Source organism: Aquarana catesbeiana, linkage group LG02 (assembly GCF_042186555.1).
Source record: "Aquarana catesbeiana isolate 2022-GZ linkage group LG02, ASM4218655v1, whole genome shotgun sequence".
NCBI lineage: Eukaryota > Metazoa > Chordata > Amphibia > Anura > Ranidae > Aquarana > Aquarana catesbeiana.
Window position 1 is genome coordinate 253119484 of NC_133325.1, and position 19261 is coordinate 253138744.

General features: G+C 39.7%; 1 protein-coding gene across 3 annotated transcripts in view; it reads left to right on the forward strand.

Annotated features, from left to right (window-relative positions):
- SLITRK6 (SLIT and NTRK like family member 6) overlaps window positions 1–19261 on the forward strand; it is a 223193-nt gene that overhangs the window by 128098 nt on the left and 75834 nt on the right. For 2 of the 3 annotated variants that reach the window (XM_073614364.1, XM_073614365.1), the window contains exon 2: window positions 3273–7624. The exons of the other annotated variant lie outside the window; for it this stretch is intronic. In XM_073614364.1, the coding sequence (XP_073470465.1) occupies window positions 3293–5776 (2484 nt within the window). In that variant the 5' untranslated portion in view covers window positions 3273–3292 and the 3' untranslated portion in view covers window positions 5777–7624. Of the gene's footprint in view, window positions 1–3272; window positions 7625–19261 lie in introns of those variants that run through there. 3 annotated transcript variants of the gene reach the window in all.

Genomic DNA, 19261 nt, shown 5'->3' on the forward strand with positions numbered 1-19261 from the left:
GTCCCAGCCTCACTACCAGAACACAGAGCTGAGGCTACATACAGTTAATACAGCACACCCAGCAAGCACACCTGTTAGTGCAGTAAATGGTTCATTTTGGCCAGCTCTCCCTCCCCAAAAAAATGAAAAAAATCATATAAAAAATTACATTAAACATAGAGATCAGCTTTCAAGTATGGATGTGACCAGTTCACACTATAGGACTGTATAGAAGCAACTGTCAATGAAAGAAAAAAAATGCTGCCAGCTTTCTCTTGCTACTTCAACTCCCCAACACACACTAACAATAGGCCCCTGAAAGAAAAAAATCTGACTCTTATAGGAAATGGAATGGCACATAAGAAACCCCAGTTGTTGGCTTTTAAAAACTGAACTCAATTCAAAAGCCATGAAGTGAAAAATTGGCACATTTGTTTGCTGTTTTCCTGAACTGTGAACAACTTGTATTTACTTCAAACTCATATTCAACCCCAAACTCATCCCTACTCATTTCTAAGAGTAAATGTGTCAGCCCTGGTTTCAATGTAGTCAGAATTCATGTAGTTGAGGTGGCCCTCCCTAGCATCACCCACCATTCCTCTTGCTCCACACTGTCCATTCATCTATTAGGAGAAAAAAAAGGAATCTGTATGTACTGTAATCTCTGAGTCACTCTATTTGCATCTTACACAGGGCTCAGGAATAAGGAGTAACTCTCATTACCATCCATATCCAAAAGTACTGGATGATTTCTTTGCACCCAACTGCTGATCAGAAATGTAAAAGAGTAAAGGGAATGCATATATGTGCTGCTGGAGCAGTGGACAATAAATAAACCTGTTTCTTTATCTACCATGGACAAATCACAGATTTTAAGATAATAAATTCATTAGGAAGGTCTGCGCTTAGGACGTGTGTGAAGGTTGCAGCCTCCGCAAAAAAAACCCCGTAAGAGGGCTCTAAAATATAAAAAGAAAGAAGATGTGAAGGGGCGAGTGGCGCTACCTATGTGTCAAATAGTGCTCTACCAAATCACTCTATAGTGGCTAAGTATTAAAAGACACAGTGTTATTGTGGAATAAATTATAACAAAACAGTTTCCATAAAGGTGATAGTGTAATATCTATCACACCTCACCTACCCCAGTAGGTGAGTACTAAAACCGTCTAGGTGTGGACACCAATCCTACACAGGAGAAGTTATCACCAAAAATGTAATGGCTTACAAATTAGTGTATAAAACATCCAGACATGAATATCATTATAGTATAGTGATCCTCTGCTTGTAACAGTGCGTATAGTTTCCAAGCCCAAAATACAGGATGTGAGTGAACCAAATCCAAATAAAATAGCAAAGAATCGCACCAAAAAACAAAAAATTATAAAAAAAAATCACACCAAAATCACACCAAAATGTAATTATCACACCATATACAAAAACATATAAGTGTATACATATAGTGTCCCAATTATAAAATCAAGGTGTATATAAACCCAAGATGCAAAAGAAAAACAAACAAAAAAAAAAAATCGCACCAAAAAACAGAAAAAATGCAAAAATTGCACCAAAATTAAAAATTACACCAAGATGCAGTTTATCGCACCGTGTACAAAATACACATAGGTGCATTCATCGCAATGAAGGTGACTGTTCGTGTTTAGAGGAATTGTAGCAGGTGACTTTAGTGATCACAGAATCTTGACAGGTGACTTGCGTGCTCCCCCTCAAGGGTCCCCACTCACCAGATCCTACTACCCCTACAGGGGTAATGTTCATGTAGCTCCTTAGGTTGGCAGGTAACCACTGGTGTCAGCCTTTGCAGTTCCTTGAGCAACCTTGGGATATCCGGGTTGTGATAGACGTAGTTTTCATAATCCTCATAAAAAAGAGAAATTGGCTTCCACAGTGCAGTATAACCAAAACTTCCGTTTATTAAAAGGTTATTTAAAAAAATGTATAAAAACAAACAGACAAAAAATGCAGTTCATGCAGGATAATGCCTAGTCCCATAGGGGCTGCACTTGCCGGTATAAAGCATAGGCAACCGAGCTGTAGGTGGACAGCATGCACAGCATGTTCCACCCACTCGCTCAGCTTCCTGGAAGTCACATGCTGTGCGTAGTGACGGCTGATTTTAAGATGAATATTCCTTTCCAGGTGCAAATTCTGTGCTGCATAGTTCAAGACCAGTTAAAGCGGTTGTATACCGCTGGCCTTTTTTTTTTCTTCATGCAAGGTAAATTCATAATATGAAACGTACCCTTAAATGAAGCTGTTCCAGCAGCGCAATGTCAGCACTGCAGCCACTTTCATTTTCACCTGTCTTGCTTACAGGTTTGCGGGCTCCGGCTCTGTGAGTGGCCAGAGCCACTATGACGTCATGCCCACGCATGCACGCGGGAGCCGACGTTCATGGCACAGGGCTTGGAAGGAATGGCACCTGTGGCCATTCCTTCAGAGCACATGCGCCAGTGATGTCACTGGCTTCATGTAATGTAAATATCTCTTAAACTGTACACATTTAGGAGATATTTACACTACCTATAGGTAAGTCTTATTATAGGCTTACCTATAGGTAAATGTTAGCAGAGGACGTTTACTTCCTCTTAAACAAGCAAAAGTTCAAATCCACTCAAAAAACCTGCCAGATACAAAGCTTACTTTAAAATTCTTTGATAAATGGTCCTTAATGATTACTCTGCTCAATCATGATTTCAACTTAAACATTTCTTTACTGGGCTCCCAAAGCCTGCAGTGATAGTGATTGCTGAAGTGATTTTGTGGATAAACAATGTGCTGTATATACAGCCCATCAAAATCTTTAAAACAGAAAATTAAGTATATACAGTAGATAGTGTGCATATATGTGTTATTTGCACTGAACATAATTTTAAAAGGTTTTAATAAATTCCTAAGTATTTGGGAAATCCATTCTTGGTTGTTGGGATGCTACAAATTTGTACAGTTTTCCACAAAAACAACTTGCACGTGTTTGTCTGGGGAAAAAAAAGGTTAAGAAAATTAAAGTTAACAACTGGCACCGGTATAAGCCATTTATTGTTTATGCAAACTTTTTGCGTGAAATCTGGTGAACATACCAAATCTTTCTTTTAAAATATGTTATAATACCAATTTTAATTGAATGTGTTTAATTTACAGTTTTGCTATGTTATTTTTTAATTCATATCTACTGTATATTGCATTTTCCTTAGTTGAACAGTTGCAGTTGTTTTTGCACTTTTAGGAATATTTTTGCAATTTCTTGCTATTAAACTATTTTTTTTTCTCTTCAGGAATACTTATCATAAACATCATGATCTCAACAGTCCTGGTTTATCTACTTCTGAGTACCTCAGCAACATGTACTACATTTGATACTATAGTGATGAAATCATGTGAAAATTTGTGTTTGTGTGATGAAAAAGATGGTTCCTTATTTGTGAATTGTGAAGAAAAAGGCATCACACAATTATCAGAAATCAAAGTACCACATTCCCAATACCTAGAGCTTAACCTATTAAACAATGATTTGTATAAATTACATTTAAATGAGTTTTTGGAATTCAACAATTTAATTTCTTTACACCTTGGATTTAATAACATTGTGGAGATTGAACCAGGAGCATTTAATGATCTACGCATGCTGAAGAAACTTCATATTAATCACAACTCACTGGAGACACTCAGAGAAAATACTTTTCTTGGACTTGAGAATCTGGAATTTCTCCAAGCAGATAATAACTTTATTACTACCATTGAAGCAAATACATTCAGCAAGCTTAACAGACTGAAAGTTCTTATCCTAAATGATAATGCCATTAACTTTTTGCCAGCAAATATTTTTCGCTTTGTACCTTTGACTCATTTGGACTTAAGAGGAAATCAGCTACAAACTCTTTCTTATGTTGGATTTTTAGAGCACATTGGCAGGATAATAGAACTTCAGTTGGAGGACAATAAATGGGTTTGCAACTGTGAATTATTACAACTAAAAATCTGGTTGGAAAATATGCCTCAGCAGTCTTCAATAGGTGATGTTATATGCTATAATCCTCTAGACCTTAAGGGTACTACTCTACGAAAATTGAAGAAAGAGATGTTCTGCATTACAACTCCTAGTAGTGACCTAGAGGAACCCTCAGTACCTTTATCACTGTTAGGTACATCTTCCATTAGTGATGGTCAGATACCAACAAAGTTAACTTTCCTTCCAAAGATTCCAACTAAAGAGACCTATGTATTCCCAAAGGCTTCTACTATACCTCCTGGAATTTACTGTCCTATTCCATGCCATTGTTCTAACACTGGTTTCTATGGTACTTTGATTCATTGTCAAGAACGCAATATTGAAAGTATGTCTGACCTTGAACCACCTCCTGTAAATCCAAGAAAGCTAATTTTGGCAGGAAATATTATTCACAGAATTTATAAAAATGATTTTACTGAATATGGAACATTAGAAATGCTTCATTTAGGCAACAATCAAATTGAAATAGTTGAAGAACTGTCTTTTCAGAATTTGACTAAATTACAGAAGATGTACTTGAATGGAAACCACCTGAGAAGTTTAAATCCTGGGATATTTATGGGTCTGATGGCAATTGAGTACTTATATTTGGAATACAATGCTATTAAGGAAATTATAGCTGGAACTTTTTCCATAATGCCAAAATTGAAAGCCCTCTACCTAAATAATAATTTTCTAAAAACATTACCAGAAAATGTATTTTTAGGGGTTCCATTGACAAAGCTTAATCTTAAATCTAACCAGTTTGTAAGCATCCCTGTGAATAAAGTTTTAGATGATCTGAATTTGCTGACCCAAATTGAAATTCAAGACAATCCATGGAATTGTACATGCAGTTTACTGGGATTAAAAAAATGGATCCAAAACCATAAACTACTTGTTGTCAGTGAGATTTTATGCCATTCTCCTAGAGAGTTGGCAAAAATTGAATTGAAATCTCTTGACAAAGACGATTTGTGTCCCGAATTATTAAATAATCCAATGTTCCCTACTCAAAGTTTCAACAACCTTACTCCACCTTTCACAGCTACAAATCAAGTTGATACTATATTAAAATCGCTATCTGATTACATACCCCTTTCCGTGTTAATCCTTGGTCTTCTAATTCTTTTAATAACAGTTGTACTTTGCTCTGCTGGAATAATCGTTCTTGTGTTGCATAGGAGGCAACGCTACAAGAAGAAACAGGAAAATGGACAAATAAGAGAAGCCAGCCCTGTTCACATTCAGTACAGTATGTATGGCCATAAAACAACTCACCACACCACAGAAAGACCAGCATCAACTATTTCTGAACAAAGAATAGCAAATCCAGTTGTTCAGGTGTATCAAACACCTCCATTCACACCAAAACATTTAGAAAAGGAGGAAGATATGGAACTTAATGATCCAAAGAGAATTTGCAGAGGACTTTTAGAAAATAATTCACAGCAAGGAGATTCAAATGTAAAATTAGGAGCAAGTGATCCAACAGCAGAATTTTTATCCTTCCAAGATGCAAGTTACCTTTATAGAAACTTGATTGAAAAAGAAAGAGAAATCCAACAACTTGGAATTGCAGAATATTTAAGAAAAAGCATGGCACATTTGCAACCAGATATTGAGGTACATTATCCAAGGACCCGGGAGGAAGTAAAATTAATGGAAACAATTATGTATACCAGACCAAGGAAGGTTTTAGTTGAACAAACCAAAAATGAATATTTTGAACTTAAAGCTAATCTCCATGCAGAACCTGACTACTTAGAAGTTTTAGAGCAGCAAACATAAACTTCACTCAATATTAAGACTTTATAGAATACTTCCTTTTGAACTCCGTCATGACAATATGAAGTGCCTTAGTGAATTGTCTTAATCAGACACTAAACAAAACATACTCATAAAACCATTTGGAACTCAGGGATATGTACATATATGGAGATGTGCTTGTGTTTTAAGATGAATATTGGATGTTGTAAAGAAACTGTATATAATACAGCTCTGAATTATTTTACCACTTAATTTATATTTTGTAAAATAAACCACAAATCTCTCAGAATATTGACTTTACCAGTAAAATACGTTAGAATTAGCTACTGTCAATGTAACCATTGAAGGGTTAAAGTCTACCAAAATTACAAGTTTTGCTATAACATCAATGTTAAATTGTGGCATGTTTGTGTTTTGAGTTTCTTCTGTACATACATGGGTTTATTTACTAAAACTGGAGAGTGCAAAATCAGGCTCACTTCTGCATAGAAACCAATCAGCTTCCAGGTTTTATTGCCAAAGCTAAATTGAACAAGCTGATGTTAGCAGCTGATTGGTTTCCATGCAAAATGTAGTCTGATTTTACACTCTCCAGCTTTAGTAAATAAATTCCAGTGTTGTTGTGCATATCTGCATATATATTTACATATCTGTTTATGCCTATGAATTTTGTATTTATGTATATAAGATTGTATATTTTGAGCATAACTTACACTCATACATTATTCGATTTAGAAATAAATGTAAGAGCTATATATTAACTAGAGATTAGTGCATATTTAAAAACCTGACTTGACCTTCCTTTATGAGACACTAAAAAGATATATTATATTCTATAAGTTGCTAAAACATATTCTATAAAAGCTGTAAAAAATATTTTTTTTTTTGGTTATTAGATTTGTGTGTTTCCACCACTGTGTTTTTTACAGTATTTTTTATTCTTTTAGCAATATATTTGACCAAAAACCTCAACATATTTTCCACAATCTTAATGCCCCCATTTAAAAATGATCCAAATACAGTTATTTGCATATACTCAACTGTATTTATAAATAAGCCATGTCTTTATCCCCACATCTTACTCATCAGGTTTATAAAAATAACCATAGACCTTAGTTGCAAGAGACTGTCTTGTCATTACCTTAGCCTGCCCAGTGCCTAGAAATATTAGCATGTTGCAATGATCTGGTAATTTTGTGAGTCCATTCTGTTATAAATAATGGATGTCTGTGAAGCAGATGTAAAAACATTTCTATGGCCATATGCAAGGTTTACCACACTGTCACTGTATTGCTGCATTATTTAAAGACTGCTAGACTCTGGACAAGCCATGGGCATGACAAGAGCCAGTTGCCTGCACATGAGTATTATATTTTTCAGCCTAATAAGCGTGATAAGGTGTGAGTGGCAAAGGCCTTGTTTTTTAAGGTGCATGTATGATTTAACTGGTCAGGGTAATACAACTGGTTAAAAAAGTGTGTAAAATATAGTCAAACATGCCCTTATTTTAAAGTTGTAAATATAATACCCTTTACGCCCCCAAGAATTTGGATTATCCAAAGCAAATATTAAACTGTAAATAGTTTAAATTGGTGTAAAATCTGTTTTTGTGTACATGGATAATGGATATTCACTTCTTAGAATATGTGTGGTTTTTTTTTTTTTTGGTATAAAAATGCTTTTTTGCTTAGAATTTCACTGCTACTGTTAAGATGTCACAAAACAACAGAATTGTTGAGAAATGCACTAAAGCTTTATACTACAAAATCAGCAGGTTTGTATAAGTTATTTATTTTCCATTTTTATAAATTCATTTCTCACAAACTCTCTGTGCTTTCAGTGCCTTTAAAAATAACAATAAATGAATTAACAACATTTAATCAATGTCTATTTTTATCATGTCAAATTTAATGCTATCTTTTTTTTTTTTTATTTAATTACTTTTTATTGCCATTTCAAACACAAATACAAAAAGAACAGAAAAATATAGTCAGGCATTTTAGCTCTTACAGACAGAAAAAGAAAAAAAAAAGGGAACAATTCAAACAGACAACTAATATATTATTTAAATATTAATATCTCTGCTTATAGAGCATTTTTTTTTTTTTTACCAAAAGCAAAAACAAAAAGAAGGGGGAGGAATAGGGAAGGAGGAAAGGAGGATGTAAAAAAATTAATGTTGTCTACTACATTTGTTAACCACTTCAGCCCTGGAAGAATTTACCCCCTTCCTAAACAGAGCATTTTTTGTGATTCGGCACTGCGTCGCTTTAACTGACAATTGAGTGGGCGGTATTGGTGGTATTTGATAGCCTGTGTGGTTTTTATTTTTGCGCTATAATCAAAAAAAGAGCGACAATTTTGAAAAAGAAATTCATTTTTTACTTTTTGCTATAATAAATATCCCCAAAAAATATATTAAAAAAATAATTTTATTCCTCAGGTTAGGCCGATATGTATTCTTCTAGATATTTTTGGTAAAAAAAAAATTTCAATAAGAGTATATTGATTGGTTTGCGCAATAGTTATAGCATCTACAAAATAGGTGATAGATTTATTGCATTGATTACTGTAAAAATGTCACTGGCAGTGAAGGGGTTAACACTAGGGTGCACTCGAGGGGTTAACTGTGTTCCCTGGGAGATGATTTTATTGAAGGGGTAGCGAACTGACTGGAGAAAGTGACGGATCGTGGTTCTTAGCTAATAGGAACACACAATCTGTCACTCCTGTCAGAACAGAACAGGGAATTGTATGTTTACACACACTGGTCCCTGTTCTGTCTCTCCTGCTCACGATCGCTCGTGGCCAGCGGTCATCGCAACCATCAGCCGCGAGCACTGGCACCCCCGCTGTGCAGCGGGCGTGCGCGCCTGCTATCCTAACCCTGCAAGCCGACGTATAGCTACGACAGCTCATGCAGGGAAGCCAACCTGCCGCAGTTGGGAAGCAGTTAAAGGGAAATTTTTGTGCTGAAAATGTGTTCTGATCCTTGCAATCATGCTTACAACACTTGTTATAATTTTTTTATTTTCTAAAATTTAGAAATGGTGGCATACTCTACAGAATACCAGAACATGCAAACCTGTGGGCTCATCATATCTAGTCAAGTTGCCTCTGGTCCTTACAGCAAGGCCCTTTCCACTATAACTTTAAACTCAAGGTGCTGCAATCTGAAAATCGTGACAAGTACCGTCATTGCTGCACTCTGACCTATGTCCTGCTGCTCTTTTCTCTTTCTTATACTTGAGATCCAGATAGGAAAATACAGTAAGATCTTCCAAATTCCAAGGCCCACCCATCTTCCAGTTCTACATTTCAAGAATGTAGCACAACTGATATGGAGACATATGACATGGTGATTCAGCAACTTAGATTATTTGTAAAAGCAAAGCTAATTATACAAAAAATGATGTCACTTGACTCAGGGTAGTTGTCCGGCAGTTGTGCTGATCCATATGCCTCAGTGTGTTTCAAACCAATGACCATGAGTAAACAGAAAAATCAAGTGTACTGAAAGCACTGAAAAAAGCACTGGTAGCTGAAAAAATGTCCTGGTAATGAAGGAGCATTACAGACTGGTACTTAAGTGGTAAATCTAATGATAAGCATTTATGGGCTGCCATTACAGTATGTACTGTAAAGATGGGTAGTTTTTTTTTCCCATTTAACTAGTGGACTGAAAAAAAAAAAAACGTGTGTTATTGTATCTGACAGTGGGATTCCTCTGCTGTCAGAATACCCTGATTAGCATTGCAGCTGATTGTCTGTAAGTCACTGATTGAAGGTTTTCCACCAGGTTTGTTTGCCGAAGCTGATCTAATAATCAACTTCTGTCATAATGGGAGGGCTGTTTACCCTGCTGAACCAACTTTATGTATATAAATGAAAAGATAAGGTATGCAGTATATTTACTTGTAATTTTTCAAAATGTGCACTACATAAAAAGGTATTAACCACTTGCCTACCAGGCCAATTCTGACATTTCTCTCCTACATGTAGAAATCATATTTTTTTTTGCTAGAAAATTACATAGAACCCCCAAATATTATATATGTTTTTTTAGCAGAGACCCTAGAGAATAAAATGGCGGTCATTGCAACTTTTTATCTTGCACGGTATTTGCACAGCAATTTTTCAAACACTTTTTTAGGAAAAAAAGATTCTTGCATAAAAAAAAACAAAAAAACAGTAAAGTTAGCCCATTTTTTTTTGCATAATGTGAAAGATGATGTTACGCTCAAAATTGCACACACTCGTGGAATGGCATCAAACTTTGGTACTTAAAAATCCCCATAGGCAACGATTTAAATTTTTTTACTGGTTACCATATTTTCTGGTGTATAAGACGATCTTTTACACTTAAAAAAACTGGCCAAAAAGCAGGAGTCATCTTATACGCCGGGTATAAAATGCAGCCCGCTGTATGTCAGCCCACCGGATGTGTGTTAATACTCTATGTATCTTCGGCTACATACAGTATACACCGCTGAGCCAAGCCCAGCGAGCTGGAGCCATACCGCGCTGAGCCAATCACGGCGAGCGATGTATTCTATTAATGAATACAGAGCCTGCTCAGATTAGAGTAACAATCTCTGCCAATCTGAGGATTGGCTTTGAGAGTCAGAGAGGCGTGGGCTGATGATGTTACAGCCTCTGCCAATACGAGCAGGCTTTGTATTCATTAATAGAATACACTGCTCGACATGATTGGCTCCACACGGTATGGCTCCAGCTCCAGCAAGAAGAAGGAAATATAGGAAATAGAAGAAAGATGATTAATGCTCTACCTGGAAAGAAAAACAAAAGCTGCTACAAACCATGTGACTAAAATGTGTACCTAAATTCATGGATGGGGCAGATGGAGGAGATCTTTCCAGGAAATCAGCATCCCTTTTCTTTTCCATATACTTTCGGGAACTGAGAAAACATCTTCAACCTTGGAACCAGGTTTTGATCCATTTCCCGTGTATCCAGAGGTGACATCCAGGCCTCATAGAGGCGCCATCTGCCTTCAACCTCTACACTCACTTGCCCAGGGTGGCACACAGATCGATTGATTCTATGCTTATGGCAGTAGAATCCAACAGTTCCGGTAAGCGTACCCCATCCTTTCATGAGTTTTGATGACATCTGAACTGAGATTTGGGAGGCAGAAGGGACTGTTACACCATTTATTTATCCATTGTGGATCATCATATTTTCTTTGACTACACGTCACTATTGGGACACTAGTCTATGATTACAGAGACATTCTGTTCTTAAGACACATGTGTTTTTTAGCGCTACAATTTATTAAATATAGGAAATATTAAGCCTCAGGAGGGGGTGTTGTCTTATATAGTGAGTAAAACTGTAGAAAAAAGTAAAATTAGGGCGTCGTCTTATACGCCCGGTCACCTTATACACCAGAAAATATGGTACATGTTTTGAGTTACACAGGAGGTCTAGGGTTAGAATTATTGCTCCTGCTCTAACGTTCATGGCGATACCTCATATGTGTGGTTTGAACACCGTTTACATATGTGGGCATGACTTACGTATGCGTTCACTTCCGTTTGCATGCACACAGGGACAGGGCACATAAAATTTTTTTTTATTGTTAATTTTACTTTTATTTTTCTAGTTTGACACTTTGGTTTTAATTTTTTTTATCACTTTTATGCCCTGTACACACGGTCAGACTTTCCGACAGAATATGTGCGATCGGAGCTTGTTGTCAGAAATTCCGACTGTGTGTGGGCTCCATCAGACTTTTTCCATTGGAATTTCAGACACACAAAGTTTGAGAGCAGGCTAAAAAATTTTCCGACAACAAAATCCAATCATGTGTAGACAAATCCAATGGACAAAGTGCCACGCATGCTCAGAATAAATTAGGAGATGAAAGCTATTGGCTATTGCCCCATTTATAGTCCCGACATACGTTTTACGTCACCACGTTTGGAACGATCGGATTTTCCGACAACTTTGTGTGACTGTGTGTATGCAAAACAAGTTTGAGCCAACATCAGTCAGAAAAAAAAACATGGATTTTGTTGTTGGAATGTCCGATCAATGTCTGATCGTGTGTACAGGGCATTATTCCTATTACAAAGAATGTAAACATCCCTTGTAATAGCAATAAGCATGACAGGTCCTCTTTACAGTGAGATATAGGGTCAATAAGCCCCCAGATCTCACCTCCAGGCTGGTCTGCCAGAAATCTCTATTGTCAGCATCTGGCGCCAGCGGTTCCCTTCTCCAACTCAACAATGGCAGGGGTGAGTCGGTAGAAGCAACGGAGGGTGGCGGGGGGGGGATGTCCCCTCTTGCCACATGTAAGAACAATCAAGCGCCTGAACATCCACTATGATGTAGGGAATTGCTGGTGCTTCAAGAAGATATCTGAATGATGTCTGTAGCTGCAGGCATCATTCAGAAATCACCACTCAAACCCAATGACGTCATATGACGTGAAACAGGTGGCAAGCGGTTAAATAGCATATTTTTTTAAAATGCGATTAAAAACAGCAAATGTATATTTCAAACTGGAAGCATGTTCAGTTGTGGTCGTGGGTACATGCATTGTATGCAAACAGAATATAAAAAATGTTGCATCTTTCTTTACCTACCCTGAGAAATTCTCATATAATACTGTTAATATGTAAAACATACATAAAATGTGATGGATTGTGTGCTGTAAGTTTTGCAAACAACATAGCTATGTAAGAAACTAAACAGATCAATCTCAGTTTGAACATAAACAGTTTCATTGTATGGACAGCTAAGCTTGTTCACAGTAAAAAAAAGTCAAGGAAATGTCATTTTCAAAAGTTATGACAATAACCTTTTACCCCTGTTAAGGGGGTTAAAACTCCTGTTGTTGACTTTTTTTATTGCCATCTGTGTACTTCTGAAAAGATTTAACCTCTTTAGTTTTCCTATTAACCATTTTCACTGGGACTGAAAGAGCCAAATACTAGTCTAAATCTACTTCCACCCCTATTCTAAGACTATTCAATGTACCCTGCAAAAGAAAATATGTCTACATTCTAGGACTATTCTATCTACCCTGTAAAATAAATTATGTCTATGTCACATGACCAGTACCGGCTTCAGTGTAAAGGAGAGGCAGTGACAATGGTTGCAAGTGGTTGCATTGTCAGCTGTCCCTCCTCTACACTGAAACTGCAGCTGGAAACCAGTCATTTGACCTGACTAGAGCAACTTCAGAATAGGTAACACATAAAGCAATACAATAGAATTTGTGGGATTTTACATGTACATGTAGGGTTAGACAAATACTAGGCCAACTGATTAAAAATTGAACAATGCTTTATTTAAGGTTACACATAAATTCTTAAAAGACACAATTTGTTTAAAAACAATGTTACAAACTGATTGTCCAGGGTATTGTTATCCTGGCTAAAAAGGTTTGGTTAGAGTGGCCAACACGTTTTGTGGTCTAACCCGCTTCGTCAGGGCCTCAGAGCTTGTTATATACAGTATCTCACAAAAGTGAGTACACCCCTCACATTTTTGTAAATATTTTATTATTATATCGTTTCATGTGAAAACACTTAAGAAATGATACTTTTCTACAATGTAAGGTAGTGAGCGTACAGCTTCTATAACAGTGTACATTTACTGTCCCCTCAAAATAACTCAACACACAGCCATTAATGTCTAAACTGCTGGCAACTGAAGTGTGTACACCCCTAAGTGAAAATGTCCAAATTGGGCCCAATTAGCCATTTTCCCTCTCTGGCGTCATGTGACTTGTTGGTGTTACAAGGTCTCAGGTGTGAATAGGGAGCAGGTGTGTTAAATTTGGTGTTATCACTCTCACTCTCTCATACTGGTCACTGGAAGTTCAACATGGCACCTCGTGGCAAAGAACTCATTGAGGATCTGAAAAAAGAATTGTTGCTCTACATAAAGATGACCTAGGCTATAAGAAGATTTCTAAGACCCTAAAACTGAGCTGCAGCACAGTGACCAAGACCATACAGTGGTTTAACAGGACAGGTTCAGATCAGGATTTGGTCGCCATGGTCGACCAAAGAAGTTGAGTGCAGGTGCTCTGCGTCATTTCCAGAGGTTGTTTTTGGGAAATAGACATATGAGTGCTGCCAGAATTGCTGCAGGGGTTGAAGGGGTGGAGGGTCAGCCTGTCAGTGCTCATACCATACGCTGCACACTGCATCAAATTGATCTGTATGGCTGTCATCCCAGAAGGAAGCCTCTTCTAAAGATGATGCACAAGAAAGCCTGAAAACAGTTTGCTGAAGACAAGCAGACTAAGGACATGGATTACTGGACATGGAGGACATGGATTACTGGAACAATGTCCTGTGGTCTGATGAGACCAAGATAAACTTATTTGATTCAGATGGTGTCAAGCGTGTGTGGCAGCAACCAGGTGAGGAGTACAAAGACAAGTATGTCTTGCCTACAGTCAAGCATGGTGGTGGGAGTGTCATGGTCTGAGCTGCATGAGTGCTACCGGCACTGGGGAGCTACAGTTCATTGAGGGAATAATGAATGCCAACATGTACTGTGAAATACTGAAACGGAGCATGATCCCCTCCCTTCAGAGACTGGGCCGCAGGCAGCATTCCAACATCATAACGACCCCAAACATACCTCCAAGATGACCACTGCCTTGCTAAAGAAGCTGAGGGTAAAGGTGATGGATGAGCCAAACACCCCCCCCCCAGTTCGGTTCGCAGCAGAACATGCGAACAGGCAAAAAATCAGTTCGAACACATTTAAAAGTACTCGCGGCTATAATGAGTCGGTCCCGGCAATACACATAAGAGTCATTGAAAAAAAATGGCATGGGATTCCCCCACAGTCCATTACCAGGCCCTATGAGTCTGGTATGAATATTAAGGGGAACCCCAAACCAAAATTTAAAAAAAAAATTGCGTGGGGGTCCCCCCCAAAAATCCATACCAGACCCTTATCTGAGCATGCAACCTGGCAGGCCACAGGAAAAGGGGGGGGGGGGAGAGCGCCCCCCCCTCCTGAACCGTACCAGGCCACATGCCCTCAACATGGGGAGGGTGCTTTGAAGTAGCCCCCCAAAGCACCATGTCCCCATGTTGATGGGGACAAGGGCCTCATCCCCACAACCCTTGCATGGTGGTTGTGGGGGTCTGTGGGCGGGGGGCTTATCGGAATCTGGAAGCCCCCTTTAACAAGGGGACCCCCAGATCCCAGCCTCCCCCCTGTGTGAAATGGTAATGGGTACAAATATACCCCTGCCATTTCACAAAAAAGTGTGAAAATGGTAAAAATGACATGACACGGCTTGGGGACAAGTCCTTTATTAAAAAAATAAAAAAATAAAAATGTCCCACGAAGTCCATTCATCTTCTTCTTCTCTCGCTCCGACGGACCATTTCACACAGGAGAAGGCGGGATCTGGGGGTCCCCTTGTTAAAGGGGGCTTCCAGATTCTGATAAGCCCCCCACCCCAGACCCCCATCAACCACTGGGCAAGGGTGCTATCCCAAAGCACCCTCCCCATGTTGAGGGCATGTGGCCAGGTACAGTTCAGGAGGGGGGGCGCTCTCTCGTCCCCCCTCTTTTCCTGCCAGGTTGCGTGCTTGGATAAGGGTCTGGTATGGATTTTTGGGGGGGACCCCCACAACATTTTTTTTTAATTTTGGGGCGGGGTTCCCCTTAAAATCCATACCAGACCTGAAGGGTCCGGTATGGATCTTGATGGGGACCCTCACGCCATTTTTTTTTTTAATTTTGGTGCGGGGTTCCCCTTAATAGCCATACCAGACCTGAAGGGCCTGGTAATGGACTGTGGGGGAATGCCATGCCATTTTTTTCAATGACTTTTTTTTGCATTGATACATGTCCCCTGGGGAAGGACCCAGGTCCCCAAACACTTTGTATGACAATAACTTGCATATAAGCCCTTAAAATTAGCACTTTTGATTTCTCCCATAGACTTTTAAAGGGTGTTCCGCGGCTTTCAAATTTGCCACGAACACCCCAAATTGTTTGCTATTCGGTGAACACCCGATGTTCGAGACGAACTTACGTTCGACTCGAACATCCGGCTCATCCCTAGTCTCCAGACCTAAACCCTATTGAGCACCTGTGGGGCATCCTCAAACAGAAGATGGAGGAGCTCAAGGTCTCTAACATCCACCAGCTCTGTGATGTCATCATCTGGGAATGTAAGAGAACTCCAGTGGCAACCTGTGAAGCTCTGGTGAACTCCATGCCCAAGAGGGTTAAGGCAATGCTGGAAAATAATGGTGGCCACACAAAAGATTGACACTTTTGGCCCAATTTGGACATTTTCACTTAGGGGTGTACTCACTTTTGTTGCCAGCGGTTTAGACATCAATGGCTGTGTGTTGAGTTATTTTGAGGGGACAGCAAATTTACACTGTTATACAAGCTGTACACTCACTACTTTACATTGTATCAAAGTGTCATTTCTTCAGTGTCATCACATAAAACGATATAATAAAATATTTACAAATATGTGAGGGGTGTACTCACTTTTGTGAGATACTGTACTGTAACAATATACAAACAGGATATTATCCAACAAATCCGACATTCAATATTAGATATTTGATATTTAAGCAGTACTAACTACCTATGATATCTTTTTATAATAAAGTAATAGTTCCACTTGATTGATCCACCGTGAGGGAATATGAGGCAGAGGTGAGTATTGAGAAAGTAAAGCTCATAATAGTGGTAAAAAATTCACTTGAGAGCTTAGAGGGCCCATGGGGATTGTCTCCAAAAAAACCCAGGAGGGAAAGATGTCACCATGTATGAATGGACGAAGTTGATATTATTGATGGTAAGTACTTAATATACCTATAAATATCCAATATTAATGTAAATGTGAAAATCAGGTAAGAACTCAGGGAAACAAGGGGGGGAGAAAGGAGGGGAGAAGGGGGAGGAGGGGGGACAAGGAGGGAAGGTGAGGGAGGGGGAGTGAGGGAAGAGGAGGAGGGGGAGAGGAAGGAGAGAGGGAGGAAAAAGAGGGGGGAAGGAAATAGGGGAAAAAAGGAGAAGAGAGGAACAAGTGGAAATAAGAAAAAAGGGGGTAGGAAGGGGTGGGGAGAGGAGGGAAAGGGGCAAGAGGAGGTGGAGGGAAAGGTAGGGGAAAGAAAGGGGAGGGGAGGAGATAGGGGGCAAGGAGGGAGAGTGGGAAGGGAGTGTTTTCTTTTCTTCCCTCTTTTCTTTTTTCCCCTTTCTCTTCCCACTCGCCCTCCTTGCTCCTCTCTCCTTCCCCCTTCCCCTTTCTTCTTCCCCTTTCTTTCCCCTCTCTTCCTCCCTTTCTCTCCACCCCCTTCCTCCTCTCTCCCCTTTCCCTCCCCTCCCCACCCCCTCCTACCCCCTTTTTTCTTCCTTCCACTTTTTCCTCTTTTCCCTTATTTGTCCCCCTTTTCCTTCCCCCTTCTTCTTCCTGTCCCCCTCTTTCCCTCTCCCTCACTCCCCTCCAGCACCTTCCCTCCTTCTCATCCCCCCTCCTTCTCCCCTCCTTTCTTCTTCATCCCTTCCCTCCCTCTCCCCTTCCTTTTCTGAGTTCTTAACTGATTTTCACATTAACATTAACCACGTGCCAACCAGCCACCATCATTATACTGCGGAAGGTTGGCATGATCCCGCGAGCCGTCGTAGCTATACGTCGGTTCCTTTAAGTGGGATAAGAGGCATGCGCCCGCTGCACTGCGGGGGTGCCGATGCTTGTGACCGGCGGTCGAAATGACCACCAGCCACGAGCGATCGTGCACACGACAGGCAGAACAGGGACGTGTGTGTGTTTAAACACACAAATTCCTGTTCTGTTCTGAGAGGAAATGCAGATTGTGAGTTCCTAATGGCAAGGAACCACAATCTGTCATCTCCTATAGTCAGTCCCCTTCCTGTTCAGTTAGAATGCACAGTCAGGGAACACAGTTATCCCCTTGATAGCCCCCTAGTGTTAACCCCTTCCCTGCCAGTGACATTTATACAGTAATCAGTGCATTTTTATAGCACTGATCGCTGTATAACTGTCAATCATCCCAAAAATGTGTTAAAAGTGTCCAATGTGTCCGCCATAATGTAGCAGTCATGATAAAAATCGCAGATCGCTGCCATTACTAGTAAAAAAATAATAATAATAAAAATGCCATAAATCTATCCCCAATTTTGTAGACGCTATAACTTTTGCGCAAACTAATCAATATACACTTATTGCGATTTTTATTACCAAAAATATGTAGAATACATATTGGCCTAAAATGAGAAAAAAATCAGCTTTTTTAAAAAAAAATTGGGGAGATTTATTATAGAAAAAAGTACAAAATATTGGGGGTTATTTATGAAAGACAAATCCATTTTGCACTACAAGTGAAAACTACAAGTGCAAAGTGCACTTGAAATTGCACTGAAAGTGCACTTGGAGATAAGAACGCGTGAAAAGGGTTTTTTCAACCCCTTCAGATCTGCGCTATAGCCGAATTACGGCTACAGTATGGATCTACTTTGCCGGGAGGCCGTCAATAGACGTCCTCCCCTTTGCACGCTCCCCGCGGCATGCGCTGTAATCACTGAGTCGATGAGACTCAGGTGATCACAGAACGGAGTAAGGGGTCAATCCTGGCCCCTTACCACGTGATCAGCTGTCAGCCAATGACAGCTGATCACGTGATGTAAACAGATGATCGGTAATCATTTCACGGCTTCTGTTGAAGGGACATCGGTCCCAAAGAGGAAGAGGGGAAGCTGCCTCATCTGTGCCCACCAGTATCGCCTGCCAGTGCCACCTGCCAGTGCCCACAGTGTGACAAATCAGTGCCCACAGTGCCATGAATCAGTGCCCACCAGTACATAAAAGTGCCAGCAATCAGTGCCATCTATCAATGCCCACGAGTGCCACCTATCAATGCCCACCAGTGGTGCCAATCAGTGCCACCTAGCAGTGATGCCTATCGGTGTCACCTACCAGTGCTGATCAGTGCCCATCACTGCCACCCATCAGTGCTGAATCACTGCCACCCATCAGTGCCCATCACTGCCAGCTATCAGTGCCACCTATCAGTGCCACCTATTAGTGCCCTTCAGTGCCACCTATCAATGCCCTTCAGTGCCGCCTATCAGTGCCACCCATCAGTGCCACCTCTCAGTGCCCACCAATGCCACCTATCAGTGCCCACCAGTGCCACCTCATCAGTGCCCACCAGTGCTGCCTATTAGTGCCAATCAGTGTCACCTTATCAGTGCTGCCTTATCAGTGCCCATCAGTGCAGCCTATCAGTGCCCATCAGTGTAGCCTCATCAGTGTACATCAATGAAGGAGAAAAATTACCTGTTTGCAAAATTTATTAACAAAATATTGAAATGGTTTTGTATTTGTTTTTAATTTCTGCCTTTTTAATTTTTTTAACAAAAAATAAAAAACCCAGAGGTGACCAAATACCACCAAAAGAAAGCTCTATTTGTGGGTAAAAAAATTATAAAAATTTCATTTGGGTACAGTGTTGT